Here is a 27194-nt window from a genome sequence, read left to right on the forward strand (position 1 = left end):
CTTCCTCTAGGATGAAGTGCAAAGTTTATAAAAAAGTGGTGAGGCCAGCCATGATGTACGGATTAGAGACGGTGGCACTGAAGAGACAACAGGAAGCAGAAATGAAGATGTTGAGGTTCTCGCTCGGAGTGAACAGGTTGGATAGGATTAGAAATAATGAGCTCATTCGGGGGACAGCCAAAGTTGGATGTTTTGGAGACAAGGTTCGAGAGAGCAGACTTCGATGGTTTGGACATGTTCAGAGGCGAGAGAGGGAGTATGTTGGTAGAAGGGTGCTGGGGATGGAGCTGCCGGGCAAAAGAGCGAGAGAGAGGAAGACCAAAGAAAAGGTTGATGGATGTTGTGGGGGAGGAGATGAGGGCAGTTGGGGTTAGAGAGGAAGATGCACAAGATCTAACGGGACAAGCCAAAAGGAAAAGAAAAAGAATTGTGATGCGATCATGAGTAATTGAATGTTTCTGACACATACAATTGTCAGCTGTTTGGGGAGGAAAAATCACTGTCAGGTGCTCAAATCCGACCCGATTATCGGTATGTGCGTACCCACGATTTCTCTTTTGGTCTCCTTCAGGAGCTGGAGTTCTCCAACCTGTTTGCGGTACTTCATTGCATTCACGCGTTCTTCGCCGCCAAGGTGGCGTGCCTGGACCCCATGTTTGTGGAGAGCCAGGCGACGGCGGCCAACGCCGCCATCCCTTCGCTTGCGAGCATCTCGTGCAATTCGCATACTCCCAAGCTGAAATACAAGAACACTTGACGCGGCGTCTCCGCTTTAGTCTTGACCGTAGCCTTTGACGTTGGGTGGGATGAAAGAGAAAAAAAAACCAGCCGCATAACAAGTTTCAAGAAGACGCTTTAGACACAGACTTCCTCAGGAAAATGCCTGAACTCTCGTACAAAGCCTTTGTGGTCTGAACAAGAAGCTCCTCACAAAAAAAAAAAAAACAACTCCATGGACGCCAAAAGTGCGCATTTGTTTCAACCTCTTTTTCAGTGGACTCACTCTATGCTTGTTCGTGGGACATCAATATTAATATTAGGATTGACACATGATGCTACTTTGGTATGAACCCTTATTGAGGATTCAAAATTCGTCTTGGGGGGAGACATACACGACATGGGACAAAAGTCTTGGGACAAATCCTGGCGTTGATCAATTAGGAATTTCAAACCTTTTGTGAAACCCCTGAGAAAGATTTGCTATGGATCATAAAAATTCAAAAGATGAGCTTGAGTCGTGTGCAACAAAACGGTAAAACAATCCACGAGAGTGTTTGCTGCTTGTCGGTGTCTTTTGCGCAGCGACGGGATCATTTCTGGTCGCAGAACAAAATTGCCACAACTGTGCATGTTATGCTGCTGCCGGTCTCCACCTTGATCGCTTTGGGATATTTTTGTGTTGAGGGCCTTTCGGTAGCAAAACATCACAGTCCATCGTGTGCTGCTCATTATTTCAACTCTGGGATCGTTGTTTGCAGTACCGAAATTCCCGGCCTACAGGGCGCACCTGGTTAGAAGCTTCACCGAGTACATTTGTAAAGGAAATACCATTTGGTACATACAAACGCCGCAGCTGTGTAAAAGCCGCAGGTGCCCACATTGAAACACGAGACATTTACAAAGAAAGACAGTACACATAAGGAGTTTAACGGTAACGCCGTGCTAATGCTAGCACTACACTAAAGCTAGTGCTAACACTAGCACCGCGCTAACGCTAATGCTAACAGGGCCGGTTAAAATAAAACTTACCAGTAAATATCACTGATACACGCCAGTAACACAGGAGCAACACGCTAGCACAGCGCTAACGCTAGCGCAGCACTAACAAGGCTGAAAGTAAAAAAAGTCACTTCCTTGGCACATATATTCCACCGGTCTCACTCTTACCTTTTACGCTCTAGTGACAGTGCCGTTAGAAAAAAAATGCACAAATTAGCCGCATCACCGCATAAACCGCAGGGTTGAAAGCGTGTGAAAAAAGTCGCGGCTTGTAGGCCGGAAATGACGGTAAATGATGATGGGCTTCTGAAAAGAACAATCACAAGATCGGGATGTTTTCATTTACGGGCTGTTTGCGGCAAAACGCAATATTGTGTTCTGCTTATCTTTATTATTCGATTATATTATTAGTGGTTAGTTTTGAGGACAATATGCAACATGCAGCAAAACATTCAAATAGTCACGGTGGTGCGTGGTATGCTGCTTGGCATGACTGTATCATCGTAACGTGGATAACTTCTGTTCACGGAAAACACTGTCAAGCGAGTGCGTGGTAGGCAGCTAATCACCCCCACCCCCCCATATTTCTCATTTGCGGGTGTCGTTTGTCCCAATACTTTTGTCTCCATTGTGTACATCACGAGCGGCAAAAAGGTGAGCTGCTGTTGGCGTCTGGCTTCATTTCATTTTCAGGTCAGGTTTGACTTTTGCCCCCTAAAATTTGTATGATAATGTAAATAAAACATTGACCTTGAAATGACCTTAAAGAATGACGGGAAGGATTTTGGAGGGGATCCGTTTGAGAAGTACTGTACTGGTAGTTAACTCATAGTGTCCTCCATTTTTCATTCCCTCTACGGACCAATTTAGAAGAATAAAATCAGCTTTGATGATTTTGTTTGCTTTATGGGTTTGGAGTCCAGCTTGTAAATATATAAAAAAAAAAAACAATATCGATTGCAGTGAATAAAACACAATAGCGGGGCCCGAGGGAGGGGGCGGGGGCTGAATGAAGGGTCGGCAATGAAGGTCGTTGTTACGCGTCTTACGAAAAATGTTGGCGGCAGCAATACCCTTCAAACAAAATAGGACTCGTGAGAGAGTTTATTTTATTTTTTTGCAGATGTTTTATTAACAAATTACTATCATGAATTAATAAAGGAGATCTTTTATAACACTGTTCGCTGGTGATCTTTTTCCTTTTGTTGTGCTGTCATTTTACTGACGTCAAGACAGTCGTTTGCATTATTAAATAAAAGCCTCCCTCAAATTGTGAGTTGCTGATGTAGTCACGTCAAACTCAAGGCCCGGGGGTCCAGATCGGGCCCACCTCATTGTTTTATGCGGTCCCCGGAGGCAAATCAACTTCCTTAACACGGGTGTCGCCTCTTTGGCGTGTATACAGAGTCGCGTCGAAGGAGCAAGGACCTTGAGCACGACGCAAAAGCGCGCTCTCGCATCGCTTGAAAGCTCGAGTGCTCGCTCGCGTCACAATAGTTTAGCATCCTCTTCAACATCTTTTCTTTTCCGCTCGAGTCCCGATGCCAAATGCGATGGCGCAGAGACGGGAGATTGTGATTGTGACCTTTATTCTGGTGCCAAACATCCACAGAGAGAAACAACACATTTTCTTAATGGACTACACGCCGTCGGTGACGGATCGCGCTCGCCGCCCTCCGACAGATCGATGGATTTTGGCTCTGCGTCCAGCTAAAAATAAGAAATAAAAATAAGATATACTGGCCCTGTATCTACGGTTTTGTGATACAAAGGAACCTCCAAAGTCGAACAAATGGGAAAAAAATCTGCCTCTGGACTTCAAAGCTTGGCCGCACGGCAGCAACTCTTGTGAGACTTTACAGCACTGATGCCAAAAACCTGTTTTGCTTTTTTGTGTGGTACGCGTGTTCCCAAAGAGTGAACGAGACAGAAATACCACCCGTTGCTCAGTCCAATATGGGCAGATATGAATTACATGCTCATAAATTTGCCTTTTCCTAATTGCGTTTATTGCACTCTTGCTGAAATGCTCTAACACGCCACAAGATGGAGCCACAGCCCGGCTAAATAGCATAAATTGGTGTCAAAGAAGTATGCTGAGGTGACCGATCTCCAATAATCAAGGTTTGAATGTCGGGGGGGGGGGGGGAGCTAAGGTTTAGTTAGGGTTATTACAGAAAGTCTTTGCTGCGTGCATGTGAAGTCCTGCATCTGTGGTGTATTTTATTTATAAAGGTAAATGGTTTAATATTAGTTTGCGGCATATCTACAATTCAATCTATTGAAAATAAAAAGCATTTTTAGGGGTCGTGAATTGCCTTTTTAATCGCTATTCACTGCAGTGCTCGGCCCCGATTAGATTTATTAATGTGTCTTCAGAGTATTATTTTTCCCCATTTTACTTTGAATTACTTTTCAATCGCAACAATCGCTATAAAGGGCCATTGGAATTCATATACAGTGTATACTCGGTTCTCGAACATCTCCATTCTCGAACAAATCGGTTTTCAAACAAAAATTTAGAGATATTTTTGCTTGTTTTCGAACGAAAATTGGTATTCGAACGCCTGCGACAAGATTCGGAAATAACAACGCACGCGGCCTGCTAACCCACAAGGCGCTTTGTTATTGTGTACAACGCAGCCTCTGCACGCAGACGTGGGACATTATGGATTCGGTTTTTGAACAAATCGGTTCTCGAACCACCTTCTGAAACGGATTCTGTGCTGTACCAGTAACATCTCTAGGTGACCCGCGTGTACTTTATTTGGGTTTTGAGTTACGGCGGAGTCAGATGACGCCGCCAAAGCACTGCTTGTGTCTAAATGGGGCTCCTCCGCTCACTTCAACCTATTTCCTTTGCACCAACATGGGTAAGATGGCAGCCAAGCACTAATTTGATCCAAATGAAGCTCCTCAACGCATTTCAACCTAGTTTCTTAGCACTTAGATGCCACAAGATGACGGCAAAGCAATAATTTTGTTTTGGCCTGGACAAAAAACATCAAGTAGATATTCCATCAATTATGAAGGACATGAATATGTATGTGAATGTCCCACCGTAAGTATGCAAAGTTTCTCTGTTGCGTATTATTAATTGTAGCAATAAACGCCACTAGGTGAGATTATCGCACTTTCCTGTTCCCTCTTTGTTACATGTCTGTTACGCACCTTCATAGTTTTTATTTACTTTATCGTGAAGTGGTTAAGTCACCTGGAGTCAGTGTGGATTGTGTTGGACTTTGGAGGTTCAACTATGGTTTTAATATGTCCACAATGGGTCATGAATTTTCATGTCAGCAATGCAAATAAAACCTTGCGTGTTTTTCTAAATCAATGATAAATTATTGCTCGCTTTAAAAACTTTCCATGAATATTAAAAAAAAGAAACTATCTCGGTGGGGGGGAATCACCTCACCGTTACAGAAACACAGAATTTTTTTTCACCCCTCTATGAATATGTGTCATCAATGAAAATTACATATATATATTCATCTATTTAACAGACAGCAGTGGAGTTTTGGTGTACAAAGTTGCCCAGTGTCAAGTTACAGTACAGCAAGAAGGTGCTACAACAGACCCCAAAATGAAACTGTATATAGACTATATCCATAAACTTATATTTCATATATTTTTCATTTCAGCATTTTAAAAAAAAAAAAACACTAAATGACAATTTCAAAGTCCAAAAGTACACGTGACCAAAGTAAAACATGGAATGTCGTCTCCTACGTGTGATGTTGGCACTTAAAAAAAAAAAAAAAAAAAAAACACCATTGCTATTGAAGATGTGCAGAAAAATCATACTTTTTATCACAACATTTCATTTTTTTTTTTTTTTACACGTCTGCAGTAAAAATCATGCCGCTTGGCACCCCCTCCCCAAAAACCGCAATAAGGTGCTTTGTTACACACACACACACAAAAAAAAGGCTTTAAAATTTGCACGGCTTTCAATACAAAAGCTAAAATCACCTCAGATGAGTCTCAGTTGATTGGCGTGACTGAATCAATCTCAAAATGTTTGCATGCATTAAATAACTCCACCGGGGAGGGTCTTTGCCCCCCCCCCCCCAACTCCAGGAAATACCACAACCTGTTAAGTCAGCGCTCCTGTTACAAAAGGTCACGTTAAAAAGTGTCCCCGTAGTAAAAAAAAAAAGGTGATGACACCTCCTGGGTAGAAAATCCATCAAGTCTCTTCTTAACTCGTGATCATGACACGACGATTTAGTCATAATTAACAAACAGCAGAACCTCCAAAGTGGAGCATCGAGACCAGCGGGACAATTGGAACTTTTTTTTTTTTTTTTTTTTTTTCTTGCAACAAAAAAGCTTTCTTTGGCTTTTTGATCAACAGAATAGCAAATTTAGCGCCACAGGGCAATTGAATGTGAACTGCGCACGCGAGCTAATTTCACTAAGCGGATCAGACCATAGGCGGCACGGTGGATCAGCTGGCAAAGTTCACGGTTCTGAGGTCCCGGTTCATCCCGGACCCGCCTGTGTGGAGTTTGCATGTTCCTCCCACATCCCAAAAACATGCGACATTAATTAGACACTCTGAATTGCCCATAGGTGTGATTGTGTGTGCAGGTGCTTGTTTCCATGTGCCCTGCGATTGGCTGGCAACCGGTTCAGGGTGTGCCCCGCCTCCTGCCCGTTGAAAGCTGGGATGGGCTCCAGCACTCCACGTGACCCTTGTGAGGATAAGTGGCAAAGAAAATGGAGGAACGGATGGATCAGAATCCGTACTGTACGTTTTGTTATACACTAGCTTCTGAATCGGGGACACGAGTACATTAATTCTACTTTTAGGTTCATTACAGTTCACATCTCCTTAATGTGATGTAAAACTTTAATAATGGTAACGGGAATATTTCATTCATCTCTACATTTATTTCCAACTACATATTCAGAATTGTTACCATTAGATGCTAACACTAAACCTATCCAATACCAGGCCACTGGGTGACAGCACTCCTTTCCTCATTCCATCCATCCATTTTCTTAGCCGCTTATCCTCATGAGAGTTGCGGGGATTGCTGGAGCCTATCCCAGCTGTCAACGGGCAGGAGGCGCGGTTGCCAGCCAATCGGAGGACACGTCGAGACAAAGAGCCGCCCTCACAATCCCACCCAGGGGCAATTTCGAGTGTCCAATTAATGTTGCATGTTTGTGGGATGTGGGAGGAAACCGGAGTGCCCGGAGGAAACCCACGCAGGCGAGGGGGAGAACGTGCAAACTCCACACAGGCGGGTCCGGGATTGAACCCGGGACCTCACAACTGTGAGGCCGAAGCTTTCCAGCCGATCCGCCGTGCCGTCCCAAAATCAACTCGTCAATATTATGTAAAACATTGCCACTTGTAATTTTTTTTTGTTGTTGTTGTTGACGGGAACACTTTTGACTCGATCTCATTTGCAACTAAGAAAATGGTAAGATTACAAAAGCAATCGTTTCAAAACACTCAATTCCTTTTCGCTCTCTGACGCTCAAGGATGAGTAATTTTGAAGGATTTCTTTCAAAGCTCGTTTCTTTTCCATTTGTAAAGAACGTTTATGCGACTTACAACATTGCCCGTCTAGTTAGGATTGTTTACGGCAGTGCTAGTTTCACGCAAGAATGGATAACTTCACATTATACAATGCAAATCATCAATTTTCGATACCGCTTGTCCTCATTAGTGTCTCGCGTGAGCTGGAATTTCGCCAAGAGGTGGGGTACACGTTGGAAAGGTCAGCAGTCAATCGCGGGGCATTGTGCATTTGACAAGGGTACACGCGAAGGTTCAATGCCGTCCTCTTCTGCGTATCGAAGTCTCCTTGCTAAACTCAGCATTTAAAGGGCGTGGAAGAAACCGCTGCAATTGGACAGGATTGGAATGGGCTACAGCGATGCCCACACCGGCACAGCCACCCTACTTTTAAATGTGGCATACGCAGGTGGGGCGGCTCACCAAATGACCAAAATGGGGTCTCGCCCACCTCTTCGGAGTTACCCCAAGTGAGCCTTCATTGGACCCAACACATTGTACCTCATTTTTGGAATGTGTGAGGAAGCCAGGGTACCCGTGCAAACTTCACACAGGGAGGAACCTAAACCTCAAAATTGTGAGGTCGGCGGGCTGTGCTGCATTGCTAATTTTAGATTTATTATACTAACACAGGTACGTTCATTTAAATCAAGGGTGTCAAACTCATTTTTCTTGAAGGCCTCATTATGACTGTGAAACAAAAAGGTTTAGCCATCTCATCATATTTACATCATCAATTTCTGAACTCGTTTTGGAATCAGAAATCAAGGGCAATGTGTTTTTCAACTATTCACGTTTGATAACACAAAAATGCTTGTAATATCGCAACGTTATCATTTATGATGTATGACAATTTGAAATTCTGGTATAGATTTTTTCACAAGAATGATGGAAATTGACACTAGATTTGGCTTGGCGGGCCACATAAAATCGTGTGGCGGGCCAGACCTGGCCCCTGGGCCTCGCGTTTGACACCTGTGATTTAAATCAAATGCATTTAGTAATAGTTTTCAATCATGTTAATGCTACGCGGAAAGGGATTAGTTGACTTCAGCGGGAACAATTGTTTCATTGAAAAAGATTTAGAAGGAAGCCGGCTTCTCAAAAGGCGGATTGTGTTTCACTTTGGAGGTTCCAGTGTACGCTTAATTTGTCTGCTTTTCATTGCGTGTATGTTTTATGTACAAAAACCGAGTCCAAAGGAAAGCAACATATACAAACGACAATGTCGACATTATTCTCCAGTGTGATCTGTGACGTCGAGTTCTGCCATCAAGATAGCGTGGAAATAATGCTACATGTGCACCTTGGTTTTGTCACTTCTTCCTGTAGTAGACTAAATATTCCTTGAGGGACTCGGGCAGGGGCAGAGCCATGATCTGGTCTCTTAGCACGTTGGCCTGCTTGAGGATCTCGATGCTGCTGAGGTCCCGCTCCTCCTTGTCCTCGTCCTCCTCGGGGTCCTTGTGCTCCTCGTCGCCGCCGTGCTCCTCCTCGCTCTCCACCATCTGCGGGATGAGCTGGTTCCCCACGAACACATATGTGTTGATACGGCGCCGCCGGCAGTTCCGCCACTTGCGCTTCTGCGACACGCGCCGGGCCTGGCCGCCGTCGTCCTCGCCGCCGCCCGCCAGCTCGCGCAGGGTGCGGCGGATGTAGATGCGGCACAGGTCCTGGAGGGTGCGCACCGTCACTGGAGCTGACGACACACACGCATTTTGTGTTGTTGTTGTCGTGGAAATTGACCGGAGCGGGAAGCGACACGTGATCACATGATAATGTCTTTTGACGCGGTGAAGCAGCATGTTGCTCACTGATTAAAGGTCAACTGTCATGAAATGCATGATTTTTAGTATGTTATAAATGAAAAAACAACAGCCGGTATGGACCCATCCGTTTTTTTCACCACAAAACATGATTTTGACGTATATGGCTTTTTGTAACTCCCGCCATGAAAATCCTTTCGAGGGATTTGTTTTCGAGAAGAAGCAGGAAGTGACCGACAGAGAGCAGTAGCGCACTCAGACGGGCTCGTGTCTTTCTATTAGTTTTACCTGCTGGATTTGTTCCTTCGTGTTAGCCAAAATGCCGGCTCGTTGTATCGCTGGATATTGCTCGAACACTCGGGAGGATGGATTCGCCTTTCATACTTTTCCTAAAGACCCGGTTCGTCGTGAAAACTGGATTGCATAGGTGCAACGGATGAGAGCTTTGTGGGTTCCAAATGACAGATAGGTGTGTATACAGCTACTAAAAAAAAATAACAGTTGGAGAGGGACGTAGTCCGTAAGTCAGGGGTGCTAAATGTGTCAATGTGCCACCCCGGCCGAAGCCGTGATCGAGGTGGATCAGACGAGGAAGCGGTTTGGCAGCGCTGTCGTTGTAGCTCGCGGCCGCGGGTGCCGTTGTTCATCACCGCAGCGGAGGTGGATCGGGCGGGGAGGTGGTTAGGCCGCATTCGGTTTGGCCGTGATCCGTATATTATCTAAATATGGCTCGAAAAGGTTAGGGTAATATTCCGCCAGTCACTTCACTCGGTTGTGAGATGTTCTCTTCCTCGAAAAGAGCTTCTCGTGTCAGAAGGGGCCTATTCGTCTCCCATAGAGGGGCCACGGCGTGTTTTCAATGGCGAATGTCCCAGCGTGACGTCAGGGGCAGAAGATGCAGCCAATATGGCTGCCACTTGAATGTCGAATGAGACTTCCGCAACTTTGCGCATGGATGACGCACTGTCCGCTCATATTTATTTTTTCGGGTAGATATTGAAGTGTTACATGTATCTTTTATTACAGTATGTATTTTAGAATGTTTATAGGCATGACACTTGACCTTTAAGGTTAACATGTAATCAAGGTGGCTCAATGGTTAGCCCGACAGTAGCCGCTGTGTCTCAATTACGCGACAATTTAACCCCTCCATGAATTAGACACATCCCTCTAGCACAAGCGTGGCAGCGGCTGCCGTAGAAACCGTCGCGTACACCGCATCGCGCGCATCCGCTCGATGCAATTTTCAACTCAAATAACATCTTTAAAGCGGCTCGGAGGAACTCACGCAACTGGACGCTGTCCGGCTTGTCGCCGTCAGCTCTGCTCTGCTGGACCAGCGGCGCGAAGGACACGGCCAAGATGTTCTTGCTGTCCCATGTGCACTGGCCCGTCCTGGTGATCTGGGTCAGCTGCGGGGGGAAAAAACACATTTGCAATTGTTGCTTTGAATTATTTCTGACATGGTTCTCATTTGAATCGGAACATTTTAACATCACAACATACAGAGTGAAGAAAATATGTATTTGAACACCCTGCCATGTTGCAAGTTCTTCCACTTAGAAATCATCGAGGGGTCTGAGAATTTCATCGTAGGTGCATGTCCACTGTGAAAGAGATCATCTAAAAAGAAAAATCCAGAAATCACAACGTATGATTTATTTGTGTGATACAGCTGCAAATAAGTATTTGAACACCTGCCCATCAGCTACAATTCTGACTCTCAAAGTTAGTCCGCCTTCACTCCATGTATTATCCTGAATCAGATGCACCTCTGTGAGGTCGTTGGCTGCATAAAGACACCTGTCCACCCTATACAGTCCAGGACTACACGACAAGACTCTGTTAATGACCTGGAGAGTGCTGGGACCACCATTTCCAAGGTGACTGTTGGTAATACACTAAGACGTCATGGTTTGAAATCACGCATGGCACGGAAGGTTCCCCTGCTTAAACCAGCACATGTCAAGGCCCGTCTTAAGTTTGCCAATGACCATTTGGATGATACAGAGGAGTCATGGGAGAAAGTTTTGTGGTCAGATGAGACCAAAATGGAACTTTTTGGTCATAATTCCATTAACTGTGTTTGGAGGAAGACAAATGATGAGTTCCATCCCAAGAACACCACCCCTACTGTGAAGCATGGGGGTGGTAGCATTATGCTTTGCAAGTGTTTTTCTGCACGTGGGACAGGACGACTGGACTGCATTAAGGAGAGGATGACCGCGGCTATGTATTGTGAGATTTTGGGGAACAATCTTTTTTCCCTCTGCCTTGAAGATGGGTCATGGCTGAGTCTTTCAACATGACAATGACCGGAAGCACACAGTCAGGAAAACCAAGGAATGGCTCTGTAAGAAGCATATCAAGGTTCTGGTGTGGCCTCGCCAGTCTCCAGACCTAAACCCAATTGAAAATCTTTGTAGGGAGCTGAAACTCCATGTTTCTCAGCGACAGCCCAGAAACCTGTCTGATGTAGAGAAGATCTGTGTGAAGGAGTAGGCCAAAATCCCTCCTGCAGTGTGTGTAAACCTGGTGAACAACTACAAGAAACGTTTGACCTCTGTAATTGCAAACAAAGGCTACTGTACCAAATATTAACATTGGTTTTCTCAATTGTTCAAATACTTATTCGCAGCTGTATCACACAAATAAATTGTTAAAAAAAAAATCATACATTATGATTTCTGGATTTTTCTTTTTAGATGATCTCTCTCAAAGTCGACATGCACCAACCATGAAAATTTCAGACCCCTCCATCCTTTCTAAGTGGGAGAACTTGCAATACAGCAGGGTGTTGAAATACTCATTTTCTTCACAGTATTTAAAAATTTAACAAAACTTCCTCTAAAATATGACATTTTCTTTCAGCGTGCCACTCTTACTCTCCTTTTTAAACAGGTTTAGATTCATCTCATACTGCAATCGTGTTTGTTATTGCATTGTTGTTACGCGCACAAAAACTTCTTGCTAATGGTGTTGAACGTGAGAGCGATCAAGGTGCAATGAGAGCACACACTCTCGTCTTGTATGATTAGCAATGGGGAGTAATAATTTAGAGAGGTGTTCAAACTGAGGGCCATGTGTGCATGCCTGATGCGCTCTTCATCTATTGCAGTGGGTTCCGAACGGTACGAATGCAGTTGGTGCAAACTCATCGTTTGAAGAAATGAAAGGATTAGCTTGAGATAAGACGTCTTATTTCCTCAAATGGCCACCCACTCCGCGCTCCAATTGGTCGCAATTTAGACAAAAGGCCTCTGTCAAATAGCGCCCGTCCTTCAATGAATCCATGGGAGCGTTTACTCTTTCAGACAAATAAAAACCTCCCTCAGATAGACACTTGTCTGCCCTTGTCTGTCATCATTCCAAAATACGGAAGCAGCGCCTACTAATTATCTCCACAATGAGCCATGCAACATTATTTATTGCACATTTCACAAGCAGCGTCAAGAGCGTGTGAGGCTCACCTGATCCTCGATTGGCAGCACCAGGATACCCCCGACTTTGAGGAGGACTTTCATGCAATATTCATGGACTTTCTGTACCCCGGCCCCACAGTAAATGCGATCATATTGATGGCTGTCTGTGGAGATTTCCAGGCAATCTCCCACCACAAAGACTGGCTCACAAAATTCAAACCTGCAGGAGTGGGGTGAAGGGGGGGGGGGGGGGGGCGCATGACATCAGATGGATACATACAAAGAAGACAAACCCTATTGTGGCGCCACAGGTGTAGAAACCACTTTTAATATGGAAGAACAGAATCTAAAATTGAGCAAATTATTTTCCGGGAAAAGCAAACAAACCAGCAGGCATTCGATCATGTAGAATCCCCTAAAATTGCTGTTTTCATAGTCGAACGGCCAATTGTTTTGTCTTTGTTTTTCATTGCCTTGTAGATAGTTTGTGTTTCCGGTATGTTCTTTTCTCTTCCGTTGCCATAAACCGAAGCACTGGACACAACCACGTGTAAAATGGCAACTCTGTACTAGCACACTTGCTAAAGTTAGGCTGCGCTTGTCGAACTGGAGACATTCTTCTATTTTCATTTGTGGTCTGCTATCATGGATCCAGTCACTCACATTTGACGGGTGCTATCACTCGCGTAAAATTCGTTACGAGTAGAAAAAAATATATATTGAAAGACGTCGATTATTTGGTGTAATCTTGACATTAATCCTCTCTGGACCAAATAAAATTTTGCAGAGAGAAAAATTTAATACTTTCAGAACATGATACTCTGGACTTTTGATTATAATAAACCCGTTGCAAATTTACAACCCCTGCCCTGAAAGAGTTAATTTACGTGTTTATTTCATAAACGTTGGTAACAAAAGAAGCCTGATCCTAAACAATCAGGATTCACCGAGAAACAGGAAATGCAAGTACTGAGCATGTTCGGAAGTGATGCCAAACGCGCATCTTCTGAGCTGCTTCTCGTACTGCGAGCGCATTTACGTCGAAAGCCGGCCACATAATGAGCCTAGTCAAAGGAAATTCAGTTACACCAGGGGTGCTCAATGTGTCAATTGCGAGAAAGTTTTGGTTGATCGTGACGTTTGACTTATCATCCACCTCGTCGCTTGATTCAGGGGTGGCCAATACGTCGAGCGCATGCACATAAAAGCGCGTTCTAGCAAGCCGGCCTCCGATTTACGGCAGCCGCGCCGATGCGCGCGTGCTACTGCTAGCTTTCATCAATGGATTGACAATAGATAGCGCTGTAAATTACACGCGATCATCACAATACATCATGATGAAATAAATGATAATGAATATTTAGTTTGGAAATTGAATGTCTATTGACCTCTTTAAAAATGTCTCAGTCTGTGCAATGTCAATAAATTATGATTATTGTATTAGCTAACAACTACATACTCGTGTATAACAACTCAGTAAGTTATTTTAAGGTCTTGAGATTCCATCCCTAATCACACCCGCAACTTTATATCTGCGGGCATGACTGGTGGACCACACCCGTAACTTTATATCTGTCTATCTATCTGTACAGTTTTCAAATGTGAGTGACTGATGTATGGAAACTGTAACCTGAAGATGTCTCATCACCAGGATGCTAACGCTAGTGTTAGCGGCGCGTGAATCTCCGACACTCACTTATCGAAGTTGTCGCTGGTCTTGATGAAACTGTCCAATTTGTCCCTGGCGTAGTCGACCACGTCCTTGTGGAGCTCTACGCCGTGGTTCACGCCAAACGGACCTGCAGCAACGATAAAAATTAACTCGACTTATTTACTGAAAATGAAAGATCGTTTCACTGTTATTTTTGTAAATTCTCATTATTTGGGTTTTGTTATAGTAGTTTCAAAATGTTACAACCGCTCCGTCTCCAAACTGCTTCTTGTTGCTGTGCAACCACACATATCGGCAAATTTAGCAACATTTTTTTTGCTTTTATTAAATAAAGAAAACACAATTGGATTTTGTTTGTGCTTCAAATTACCCAATCACTATTTTTTTCCACCCAAGTCACATAAATTTATCTGATATCAAGTCCTGATCCGATACCTGATGTTTAAAAAAAATATGTATACAGCATATAAAAAGCCCATCCATTTTTTTTTCAACTGTCCTATATTTGCTTTGTCATTTTACATAGCAGTACCCCAACTTGATATCTTTTTATACATCTAGTGCAACGGTGGTTCAAACCAAGTAAACAAAAAGTCTTTTTATAGCATACCAGGGTTGCAGCACAAAGTAATAAATTACACGGATAAACATGAATCAGCACCTCCAAATCTGAGACTAAGTCAGAAAAAGGTGGAGTGACCTCTCCAGGTCGGGGATGAGCTCCTTCCCCAAGTGGAAGAGTTCAAGTATCTTTGGGTCTTGTTCACGAGTGAGGGAAGAACGGACTGGGAGCGGTGCAGCGTCTGCAGTGATGTGGACTTTGTATCGGTCCGTTGTGGTAAAGAGGGAGCTAAGTCGAAAGGCGAAGCTCTCAATTTACCAGTCGATCTACGTTCCTACCCTCACTTACGGGCATGAGCTGTGGGTCGTGACCGAAAGAACAAAATCTAGGATAGAAGCGGCCGAAATGAGTTTCCTCCGCAGGGTGTCCGGGCTCTCCCCGAGAGAACGGGTGAGAAGCTCGGTCATCCGGGAGGGGCTCCGTGTCCAGCCGCGACTCCTCCGCATTGAAAGGAGCCAGATGAGGTGGCTGGGGCATCTGATTCTGGTGCCTCCCGGACGCCTCCCTGGTGAGGTCTTCCAGGCACGTCCCACCGGAGAGAGACCCCGAGGACGACCCAGGACACGCTGGAAAGACGTGTCTCGGGTGGCTTGGGAACGCGTCAGGATCCCTCCGGGAGAGCTGGAAGAAGTGGCTGGGTAAAGGGAAGTCTGGGTATCTCTGCTGAAGCTATTCCCCCGTGACCCGACCCGGAAAAGCGGTCGATAATGGATGGATGGATGGATAAACACATTCCCAAAAAACGGGTTATTTTAAGATGGAATCAGATTAATGGTATTTTCCTTTATTTCATTCATTCATATTTTATTTTTATTGCGTGTGATCACAGAACAAATACTAACACTTAAGTCAAGACACGACTGCGCCCATCTTACCAATGATGAGGCCCACCATGGTGCTCAGGTAGCCAGTGCCGCTGCCCAGGTTGAGGAAGGAAAGACCCGGCTCCAGCTTGAGCGCCTCCATCACCTCGGAGTAAATGCACGGCGCCGACAGGTGGATGTTGCCGTGTTTCCACGCCAAGTCTTTGTAGGCGCTGTCCCGGTAACCGTCCAGGTAGTAGTCACCGCGGTCGATGGCTCGGAAAGCCTGCTCCACTCGCTCTGTGCGAATGTACTGCGCCTCCTTCAGGTTGTCGATCAGGTCGTCGTTGTCCTCCCCGGCGCTGACGGCTCCCCCCATGCCGGCAAAAACTGGATTTGGCCCGAAAAAAGTTCCCGCTGCTGTGACTCCTTACACAATAACCATTGCCGGATTGCGAGTGACCTGGAAATGTGAAAGGTTTGTGAGATGAGACGACTGTCAAATGTTGACACCATGTTCTGCCCACATTTGATGCCACAGGTAAAAAAAAAAAAAAATGAAATGCAAATTTACGTTATCTGTCTAGTACAAGTGATTCTCAACTCATCCGGTCATAGGTGCCAAATTAGCTAAAGCGAAACACTGCACACAATTGACGCAAAACATTTTCCCATACAAACATCACGAGGAAAAACTCTTCAAATCACTTCAACATACTTCCTTGATACCAAGACGGTGCTGAAGCCATACTATTATTCTTAAGCAATGTAATGTTCATTTGACAATTTGATCATTTTGGTACAGATTATCGAAAGTGATAATATTTTCTTTCAAGGGCCATGCAAGATGATGTGGTGGGCCAGATCTGGCCCCTTGGCCTTGAGTTTTGACACCTGTGCAGTAGGGAAATTTGAGAGTGCCAGACCGCGAATATGTGAGGGTCCATGATATTAAGTCTATCACAATGCTCGCGAAAGATGCTTTCACGTCTCCTTTCTTTACAACCATGGTTCTACTACAACGCTCGGAGGAAAGATCAGCGTGATGTTGCAGTTTTTTCGATAGTATCCCACGCTTCCCTGCAGCGAACGTGCGCCATTCGCGATGCACCCAAGGCAAGACGCCTCTGGAACTTTCCTCCCCTGCATCTCTTCGTCTGACTCAACTCATAAATTTACATTCGGGGGCGACGCGATAGCGGGAGGGGAGGCCTGCGCTGAGGTCATTTTCCATCCGCAGCGTCATCCATTTTGCTCGCCATCACCGGCGGCATGCTGTATTTCAAGCCCCCCCCCCCCCCTTCTTCCCACCGTGGTTGGTCATTTTCAGTCACTTCCAGTGCAAAGAAGCAAAAGTAGGTCAGGCACAATCTTGTACAAATAAAGCACTTTTGGTCCACTGCAGTACAGTTTTACAGCAGAAAATCCACAAGGGCTTTAATGCACCTGCTACTCTCAGGCTCCGTTTACAATGTTGGTCCAGGAGACAGATTTGTTATTTTTATATAGTGTTCTTCCACCTTGTCATGATTCTACCAATTAGCTTTTTTGAATATTAAAACAAAAAAAGGCGAGCTGCTATTTTTGGTACCAGGGAACACTATCCCTACTGTGACGCATGGCCGCCTTTAAAAGTCCACCTCCACTCCATGTATTATCCTGAATCAGATGCACCTTTGAATGATGAGTTCCATACCGAGAACACCATCCCTACTGTGAAGCATGGGGGTGGTAGCATCATGCTTTGGGGGTGTTTTCCCCACATGGGACAGGATGACCGCGGCTATATATTGTGAGATTTTGGGGAACAACCTCTTTCCGTCAGTCAGAGCATTGAAGATGGGTCGTGGCTGGGTCTTTCAACATGACAATGACCCGAAGCACACAGCCAGGAAAACCAAGGAGTGGCTCCGTAAGAAGCATACCAAGGTTCTGGCGTGGCCTAGCCAGTCTCCAGACCTAAACCCAATAGAAAATCTTTGGAGGGAGCTGAAACTCTGTGTTTCTCAACGACAGCCCAGAAACCTGTCTAATCTAGAGAAGATCTGTGTGGAGGAGTGGGCCAAAATCCCTCCTGCAGTGTGTGCAAACCTGGTGAACAACTACAGGAAACGTTTGACCTCTGTCATCGCAAACAAAGGCTACTGTACCGATCGTTAAAAAAATCATACATTGTGATTTCTGGATTTTTCTTTTTAGATTCCCTCTCACACAGTGGACATGCACCTACAATGAAAATTTCAGACCCCTCCATGATTTCCAAGTGGGAGAACTTGCAATATAGCAAGGTGTTCAAATACTCATTTTCTTCGCTGTATGTTGAAGTGAGGAGAGGCACTTCCGTTAAGACAGCCGTATCCCATACAACCGTAGTGCTTTGACAGCATCTTGTGGCATCAGCTAGCAATTACTCATCATGTTTTGTTTGTATTAGTGGCAGGGCCCGATTCCTATCCCCCACCAACAATCTCATGACATCACCAATCCGCGTAAATCATGTATGCAGATGAAATGAAATTGGTATTGTTAAGGTATATTTGGTCTGTGTTTAAACCGCAGCTGTAATTGCAGAGATCGGCGAGCCAAATATGGAAACCGTCACTTGAACAATGCAGTGTAAAAATCCAGCTCAAGATGGTGGAACCTTGACACGTCATCTGACAAAATGTTCTCACTTGGACCGTGAATGGAAACGAGAGGTCACAGGGACACCACAGGGAATCATGCCGCATCAGCGAACTGATCCTTGGGCAAAACACGAGCTCTTGGAGCAAACTTAACACGACCGCTCGGATCATCTTAAAAAAGTTTAACTCATTGACGACTGCATACTCGCGTGACTTTTGCTTTTTTATTTTTACTTCCTGTTTGTGAAGTCACAATGGATATTAGTCAGAGCAAAAAGGAAATGTGCGGTAAACTCAGAACATGAAATGGAAATCACCTGTACAGCCACGATAGGTCCCGACTGCCAAGAACATTCTAAGCAAAAGCTGATTAACTCATTATTCCATGCAGAACTTTATTTTACCAAGCAGATGCTAGACATATACCAGTCTTTACACACTACACAACACATCTTAATACCAGCAACCCCAAATGAAACACCAAAACGGTGAAACTTACAATCATTATTTTGTGTCTGTCAGTCATCTTCAATGGGTGAGTCGTTTTACTTTCAGTTTGAGAGTTATCGTAATTTCCGGCCTACAAACCGCGACTTTTTTCCACACGCTTTCAACCGTGTGGCTTATGCGGCGATGCGGCTAATTTGTGCATTTTTTCTAACGGCCGCAAAGGGCCACTCGAGCGGAAAAGGTAAGAGTGAAACCGGCGGAATATATGTGACGAGGAAGTGACTTTTACCGGTATGTTTTTTTTAACCGGCCCTGTTAGCGGTGTGCTAGCGTGTTGCTGCTGCGTAGCTGCTGTGGCAGGTTTTTTTTTTTTTTTTTTACCGGTATGTTGTTTTTGTTTTATTTTTTTTACCAGCCCTGTTCGTGCTACTGTGTTGTTGCTATGTTAAGCTAAGCTAAGCTAAGGTATTAAAACTTTGAAAACTCTTTCTGCTTACCGTCTTTCTTTATAAATATTTCGTGTTTCAATGTGGGCACTTGCGGCTTTTACACGGGTGCGGCTTATGTATGTACGCTTATAATCAGGTGCGCTCTGTCGGCCGGAAATTACGGGAAATTCTCTTTACACTTCTACAAAAGTTAGGATGTTAACATGTTTCTTAAAACGAGAGATAATCTTCTTATAATGAGCCCGTTATAATTATCCCTCTTTACAAGATTTTTAAAAGAAAAACGTGTTTTGGAATTAGGGGAAACACATACGCAACTAAAAAACATGTAGATATACTACGCTAATGCTAACGCTAAAATAAAAGTGTGTTCAGTATCTATAACAGACTTCCTCAACATAATTACTACTGTACATGCACGCAAATTTATTAAGGTTGTCAGTGCACTGCCAAATGAACCACACATTAACCACACTAAAACTCTTCGGGCATTCTTCGGTTTACATTTCTCATGATTTATAGCATCACAACTTTGGTCCACAGCTAAGAAGATGTCGAGTCACCCCCATTGTTTTGCTTCCAGCCAGGTGCAAAACTTTATATTGCAAGAAACAACGAGCCCTCAGAGAAACCACATAAGTATCAAGTTGGGACTTTATTCTTTAATCGCTACCTCCAAACAATATCCCCCAAACCTCATAAAAGGCCCCCCCCCCCCAAAAAAAAAAATATATATAGACTGGATACTCCTTCGCCTTTTGCAAAGCACAGACACAAAAAGGGCCAGACGACTCCCCTTTTATGAATTAAGTAAATCGTCCTGAATTTCGCAACAGCGCATGCAAACAAAGTGCTGTCTGTGCATTTGTTTGTTTTTTGTGCTTCTTCTCTGAACACACCTTTAGAGTTGACGTTACGTTCAACCTCAGAGCAGTACAGACCTGTTTGTTTTTTATTTCCACTCGAGCCCTTCTAACATCTATCTTAGGCATGTGTGTTTGGGATTTCAATTTCAATTCACCTTTCCATTTCAGCTGGTAATAGACACCGAAATAACTACAATGCAGTCTACATGTATACAATCCATTTTGAGAAGTATTGTTTAGGGGATTACATTTTCTTTTATTTATATTTTTAAATGTTTTCATCGAGTTTATCTTACTATCGTTAGTCGATGTTCCTGACACAAATAGTCACTTGCCGTTGCCGTAGCAACAGCCGCCTTTCAGCCAATACGTAAAAAAACATCATTTTTTTTTAACTACATGTGGTGTAAAAGCTATGCAGATATTCTAATTGTGCAGGTCAACGGTTTTCTTTTATGCCGTTAAAAGTTTTTGTGCAATAAAATTTACTTGATGTTCCGGGTGCTCGTTGAGTGACACCTTCATCAGCCTATCAGCGGGTCGGTTGGCCACGTGACGCAGTTGCCACGGAGACAACAGCCTCTCAGCCAATGGGATCGCGCCGAGGTTTGCTCACAATGGATTGACGTCGAGGCCAAAACAACAACAAGAAGCCTTCTTCATCTTCGCACCATTTCGTCCACAGGACGCTTGTTTAAATCACGGATGCGGCTTTTCTTCCGACACATGTGTGGCGAACAAACGGCGAGCCACGCGTCGCTTTCTGATAGTAACGCAACAAAAGCGGCGCGTCTCGCATTTTCCACGCGGCTTTTGTTCCCAGTTTTGGAGCACAAACGCCGCTTTGACCGCCGCTGCAATGCGATTAACCCCCCCCCCAACAAAATTTTAAACTCTAGCGATTTACGAGGTCAATCGGTTCGTAAATATCAATGTCAACCACAACGCATGTAACAATAATTATTCACAACAATAATAAACCGCGTGATGTAACTCAGCTGTGGGTTTTTTTTCCCCTTTTCTGTTTTGTTTTCGCCACGGACAAAACAAGGAAGTGGTGACATTTAAAGATGGCAAACGTGGACTTCAATGGAGATAATTACGGAGTAGCGAGCGGGCTAAAGCTAGCTCGGAAGGGCCCGAGTGCGCCATCACCCCCCCCCAAAAAACAACAACAAAAAAAAAAAAAACACAACAGACACAAAGCAGCTTTTGCGGATGCCCCCTCCCCCCATGTACACTTTTGACACTTTTGGACTTTACGGCCGCAAACGGAACATTTAAAACGCCGAGCTCGGCCCACCAAACTTTGCGCCCGAACGCCAAAGAACCTGTTAGCGTTGTCAACAAACGGAAGCGTACTCACAACAATGCCGTGTCGCATTTAGTCACTGCTCGTCTCCGGGTGCAATGCGGCGCTTGGTGGACATTTGCAGCTTGGGGGTGGTTGGGGGTGGCGGGGTGTTGAAGAAGGCTGTTGTTGTTGTTTTTGGGTTTTTTTTTTGTTGTTGTTGTTGTTCGCGGGCGTTCGAAGTCAAAGCGGGGCTCCCCGAGGGAGGGACGAAAGAATAAAGTGGAAAGGAGCGAGTGGTGGAAAGAACAGCTGAGAGGAGAGGATGTAAACACGGCAGGTCACGTGGCCACGACGCGCGTCCACACAGAGCCGCGCACTGTGAATATTTGCACGATATTTTTGCATCTATCTATCGTTTTCCTCATACATGCTCTAACTCGGTGATGATACCCAAATATATATATAAATACACACACACACCTCCATCCATTTTCTTTGCTGCTTATCCTCACGAGGGTCGCGTGGAGTCCTGGAGCTTCTCCCGGCTGTTAACGGGCAGGAGGCGGGGTACACTGGAGAGAACCCACGCAGGCACATGCAAAGTCCACACAGGCGGATCGAACCCGCGTCCTCAGGACTGTGAGCCCAATGCTTTACTTGCTGAGCTATAACTCGGTGAATCAGCTGTTAAAGCGTTGGCCTCACAGTTCTGAAGACCGGGTGTTGAGTTTGCATGTTCTCGCCGTGCCTGCGTGGGTTTCCTCCGGGCACTCCGGTTTCCTCCCACACCCCAAAAAACATGCAACATTAATTGGACACTCTAAATTGCCCCTAGGTGTGATTTGCTTTGTCTCTTGTTTGTCTCTATGTGCCCTGCGATTGGGCTGGCGACCAGTTCAGGGCGTAACCCACCTCCTGCCCAATTAACAGCTGAGCTCGGCTCCAGCACTCCCCGCGACCCTTGTGAGGATAGGTGGCTAAGAAAATGGATGGATCGGTGGCTATATATTTAGTTGAGCACTTCAAAATTAGATGAATAGTGTACATGGGTGAGATGTTTTGTGACGTTTCCATCCGTCCATCTTCCGAGCAGCTCATCCTCACGAGTCTCACGGAAGCGCAGTAGCCTATCCCAGCCAACTTCAGGCGAAAGGCCGACCACAACTGGAACTGATCTCCAGTCAACTACAGGGCATTTGTGAGTTATGACGTCTATTTTTTTTTTTTTTTCCCAGAAAGGCCTATATGGTCTCTGTATTATAGATTACCCTCCCCCGTTTTAAAATCCTCTTTCTTTCTTTCTAGGAACAGTCAATCACTGTTGTTCAACGTAAATAAGATTCAGCTCAAAGTTGATTTCCGAGCCCATTAAGGTCATCGTTACCGTTTATTGTGCGAAGACACAATGTCATCATCCGTCACCCGTAATGTGCCACGCGGACTTAATGGGCTCCTTCGACTCCTGGCTTGTCCTGTTAAGGTGAATCATTTGTTTACTTTCTTCTGTTTTGGCGGCTTAAATGCTGATGTGATGTTTCTTCTTTTTTTAAAAAACAAAACAAAACGGCAACATTGCCGCACTACGGCAAATCAAATAGGTTGTAGATTGGCGTTCTTTCAAGAACATTGTTTTAAATGAGTTTTGTGCTTTGATGAAAATGTGCAAAATATGACGTGCAATTGATTCGGGCAGTTTTTTTTTTTTTTTTTTTTAATGCTTACTGGCATGTAAATAGGTGTTCAGAACATTCAAAGTGCTTGTTCACTTTCACACGTACAGCTCAAGAATCCGTAAAAAATCAGTCTGGATGTGCAAATCGTTTAAAAACCGGAGTACTTACCCCCTTGGCAAGCGGCGCTGAGCTCGATGTAAACACGAGAGGTGAACATCAGCGAGGCCACTTGAGGCCATTGAACGTTCCTTTCTGGCCGTAAGTCAAGCCGACGCGCGGGGCCCGCACGCCTCATAGAACCGAAAGGGTGACACGGACGGGGGGGACTCTGTGACACCGCAGAAAAAGAACGCATTTGTCGTATGTGGCATCATAGAACCACACAAGGCCGACCGACTCCTTATAAGGGAAATTCAATTGATCTGTTCCAGCGTTAAAACTCTCCTCATCACAGTAAGATGAAGTAAAACTGCTCAGCTTTTACTGTTTGAGACAGGGGCGTAGCGTTTCCTCAATGGAACTAATGTTTACCACCGCTGTGTATTGAAATTTAGGGCAGCAAGGTGAAATAGTGGTTAGCGTGCCCGTCACACAGTAAAAAAGTTCTGGGTTTGAATCTAAGCTCGAGCGTTCCTGTGTGGACTTTGCATGTTATGCCCGTGCTCACGTTGGTTTTCTCCAGCTTCCTCTCTTTTTCTTAAGGTATTTTACTTTTTCCTAAAATTTGTCATCCATTCATTTTCTTTGCTGCTTATCCTCACAAGGGTCACGTGGAGTGCTGGAGCGTATCCCAGCTGTCAACAGGCAGGAGGCGGGGGACACCCTCAACTCGTTGCCAGCCAATCGCAGGGCACATCGAGACAAACAGTCGCACTCACAATCACACCTAGGGGCAATTTAGAGTGTCCAATTCCTGTTGCGTGTTTTTGGGTTGTGGGGGGGAAACCGGAGAACATGCAAACTACACACAGGCAGGTCTGGTATTGAACCCAAGACCTCAGAATTGTGAGGCCAGCGCTTTATACCAGCTGATCCACCGTGCCCTAAAATTTGTCAACTGTTTCCAAAATTTGCTTCAAAATTTACACTTCCACTGTCCTCGCTCCCACTCTCGTCATATTTATATATTTTTTTTATCATGCATTAAAACTTTTGTCAAACCCGTGATTTAAATACTCTCCCTTGTTTTCTCATGAATAAATTGTTGCTTTTTAATTTGTCATTTTTAATGCTTTTCAGAGTGAAGACAGTGTTATCCATCCATTTTCTTTGCCGCTTATCCTCACGAGGGTCGCGGGGAGTGCTGGAGCCTATCCCAGCTGTCAACGGGCAGGAGGCGGGGGACACCCTAAACTGGTCGGCAGCCAATCGCAGGGCACATGGAGGCAAACAGCCGCACTCACAATCACTCCTAGGGGCAATTTAGATTGTCCAATTAATGTTGCATGTTTTTTGGGATGTGGGAGGAAACCGAAGTGCCCGGAGAAAACCCACACAGGCACGGGGAGAACATGCGGGGGCTGGGATCAAACCCGGGTCCTCAGAACTGCTCCACCGTGCTGCCAAGACAGTGTTAACAACCATTTATTTTTTGTGCCTAAGGGCATAAATACAATAAATATTCAACGTGTTGAAGAAGTTGCAAGAAAAATAATATGGATCCTTTAAAATAACTTAAGAGTTGTGGATAAATTGGTCCTAACGATTCTTTCCATATTTTTAGCAGACACACCATGGCAACGTCACAATGGATTTTGAAAAATGGATGTGACTGCCAAGACAAATGAGTTCTCAAAAAGCTCGATCTGGTCTTGAGTCATCCTACCGAGAGTCCAATCAATGTGGGAGAGAATGCAGGTGTCGGTTAAAAATTTGAGCTTTTTCATTTTTTAGAAGCATTGCCTGATATGAACCGTGCTTTGTACGGGGGAGGAGGAGCTCTCAGAAGAGCTAAAAATGAATTATTAATTTGTATGAAGCTGGAAGGACTCACAAAAGTATCACTTACAACAAACATTGGGATCACAATCTTGCATGTGAGAAGAAAAATGCATAGCACATCACCCCCAAACCCTCAGCGCAACTAAAGTATGGTGGGCGGGCATCACGGTGTGGGGCTGCACTCTTACCTCAGGGCCTGGACGCACTACTATCATAGGCAGAAAAAAATATTTCAGTAGTTTAATAAAATCCTTTTCCAGAAGAACGTAAAACCAACTATCAGATGATGAGTGATGTAACAGAACAAGGACCAAAAGGAAAGAAGTAAATTAACCACTGAATTGCTTCAGTGGAAAAAAAAAATATACCTTGGCATTTTTTGCCTTCCTCTTTGATGTTTACATATTCTGCTCAGTAAAAGCATAGAAACTTTGATGACCAATTTACAGAGCAAGCAACCAAAGGGTTCACATACTGTAAGTACATTTCTTTGCAAAAACTAAACACTACTTAAACTTCTGTACTTACTGGAGCATTCCTATTTATATTTCATTTTTTATTATGACAAGAAACTTAAAGAGGATGAATAGTGTTAAATGTATTACATGAATATCAAAACAAGGACTTTTGAATTGTTGTCTTTGTAAATTATATTACATTTGTTTTTCTTTTATTTTTTTCGTGTTTTATTCCAGAACCTGGATTTTTACCACAATTTTTTTTTATTTTCGCTATGAAAATGAAGCATTTTTATATATTTTTACTCCAGTATTTTGCCTCCATTCAGCTTTTGTAATGTTGTCAAGACTTCCAGTTGTAATGGATGCTTTTGACCACCAGATAATGCTAACGTACAAGATAAGCCGGGGGAAAAAAAATTAAAAACTGGGGGAAACTGGACTTTTCTTGGTTGGTGAAGACGTTTCATCTTTAACCTTTTCAGGATTAATCTTTGGTGAGGAACAGTTTTCTGAAATATACGTCCCCTGAAGTACTTGCTTTGTTGTCGTTTACAGATGTGACTACATGACCGTTCTTCATCCAGGCTACAGTCAGTTAGCATTAGCATTGCTAGCATTAGTTGTGGTGTTAATCATATCGTTCAGCTAAATTGTCAATGTAGTGTTTACTTTGACATTGTATTTGTGTTTAGCAATTTCATGCAACATTGTGCGCTTATTGCCAAGTGAAATTCATTATTTTGGACTGTATGTATTAGTGATTATGTAATTGAATCTTGATGGGTAAACGGAGTTTTATAGAGTTCCCAGATTAGCTTCCGGTAAACAGCATTTACTTGATCACTCGGTAAAGTTATTGTATGGCCGGCTAAAAATGAAATATGAGCAGTGTGTGTGTGAGCAGAATCAGAAATCAAGGAAATGAAAGCAAAAACCTGTTTGAAAAGTTTATTTCTACCATACACAAACTGTACAACACAGCGCATATCTTCTTTTTGTGTGTGTGTAAATTATGAAATCGTAAAAGTAAATTTGAATGTACAAACTACTTCAGCGGAAAAAGAAAAGCATTACCTCATCATGTTCAATAAGAAAAAATGAAAAAAAAATACAATCTCATATACTAATAATAATTGATTCACAAAAAAGAAGCATTTCACATTACAAAACATCAAATACTAACAGGAAGATTGTAGGGAGATAAATAAATATTATTCACAGAAACTTCCTGAGCAAACAATGCGTGTGGTAGGAATTAAATATAAGAAAATATAAATAAAGGATTACATTTGGGGATTGAAATAAAAAAAAAAATGGAAAGATTGGAGGCGTTGCTGGAATAATTTGGCTCTTGCTGCCTCTGCCGCTCCTGTCGCTTTCTTTTCATGGCAATTCGGACGCTTGGCTACATCTTGACAGAAATTCAATGTGGGGGATCGTAATTTAAAAATAGGTACGATTTCAAGCAGGCCTGGGGAACCTTTGCAGTTTTTATAAGTACATTTATGGGAAAAAAATGATGCAAAATATATATAGATATGATATACAGTACAAATTCGTGTATTTATTATTAGAATAACATGGCCCACAACTGCTGTTTCAAAGGACATTGAATTACAAAAGTGCAAAGAATTTTTTCCCCCCCATTGTTGTAATTTGAGGCAATTCAAATGTAAATTGCTCTTCTTTTTCTTCTTCTTTTTTTTTTTTTTAAAGTAGCTACCGTTCAAATCTTCCCCCAAGCGATACAAGAGTATACAAAGTGTTTTAGCTAAAGAGCGTTAAGGCTTTTCTTAAGCACTTTATCGAGATCAACAGGAGTCCATTTGTGTGTTTTCACCTCGTGATGCATTCAAAAAGGATCAAATATGAAATAATTGCCAGTCTCCATC

General features: G+C 43.8%; 2 protein-coding genes across 5 annotated transcripts in view; one reads left to right on the plus strand and one right to left on the minus strand.

Annotated features, from left to right (window-relative positions):
- sntg1 (syntrophin, gamma 1) overlaps positions 1-5794 on the plus strand; it is a 50864-nt gene extending 45070 nt beyond the window's left edge. For both annotated transcript variants that reach the window (XM_061839124.1, XM_061839123.1), the window contains one exon: positions 572-5794. In XM_061839124.1, the coding sequence (XP_061695108.1) occupies positions 572-757 (186 nt within the window). In that variant the 3' untranslated portion in view covers positions 758-5794. The remainder of the gene's footprint in view (positions 1-571) is intronic.
- Positions 5715-23156, minus strand: pcmtd1 (protein-L-isoaspartate (D-aspartate) O-methyltransferase domain containing 1). Of its 3 annotated transcripts, none has more exons than XM_061839128.1 (6): positions 23069-23156; positions 15614-16004; positions 14141-14243; positions 12493-12664; positions 10311-10434; positions 5715-8955 (listed from the first exon to the last, which is right to left on the minus strand). In XM_061839128.1, the coding sequence occupies exons 2-6, from the start codon at positions 15918-15920 to the stop codon at positions 8573-8575; spliced, it is 1089 nt and encodes a 362-aa protein (XP_061695112.1). In that variant the 5' UTR covers positions 15921-16004; positions 23069-23156; the 3' UTR covers positions 5715-8572. The 3 variants fall into 3 exon arrangements, with proteins under 3 accessions (XP_061695112.1, XP_061695110.1, XP_061695111.1); XM_061839126.1 differs by lacking the exon at positions 23069-23156 and adding an exon at positions 21300-21845; XM_061839127.1 differs by lacking the exon at positions 23069-23156 and adding an exon at positions 20423-21094.
- Positions 23157-27194: the final 4038 nt, after the last annotated feature.

This window comes from Syngnathoides biaculeatus, chromosome 13 (assembly GCF_019802595.1).
Source record: "Syngnathoides biaculeatus isolate LvHL_M chromosome 13, ASM1980259v1, whole genome shotgun sequence".
Classification (NCBI taxonomy): Eukaryota; Metazoa; Chordata; class Actinopteri; order Syngnathiformes; family Syngnathidae; genus Syngnathoides; species Syngnathoides biaculeatus.

Excerpts from the sequence above, each read along its gene's own strand:
- pcmtd1 (XM_061839128.1), bottom strand. The coding sequence starts at position 15,920 with ATGGGGGGAGCCGTCAGCGCCGGGGAGGACAACGACGACCTGATCGAC. Across the intron at positions 14,244-15,613 it reads CATGGTGGGCCTCATCATTG|GTCCGTTTGGCGTGAACCAC; the intron begins GTAAGATGGGCG and ends TCGTTGCTGCAG. Across the intron at positions 10,435-12,492 it reads TGCTGCCAATCGAGGATCAG|CTGACCCAGATCACCAGGAC; the intron begins GTGAGCCTCACA and ends TTCCCCCCGCAG.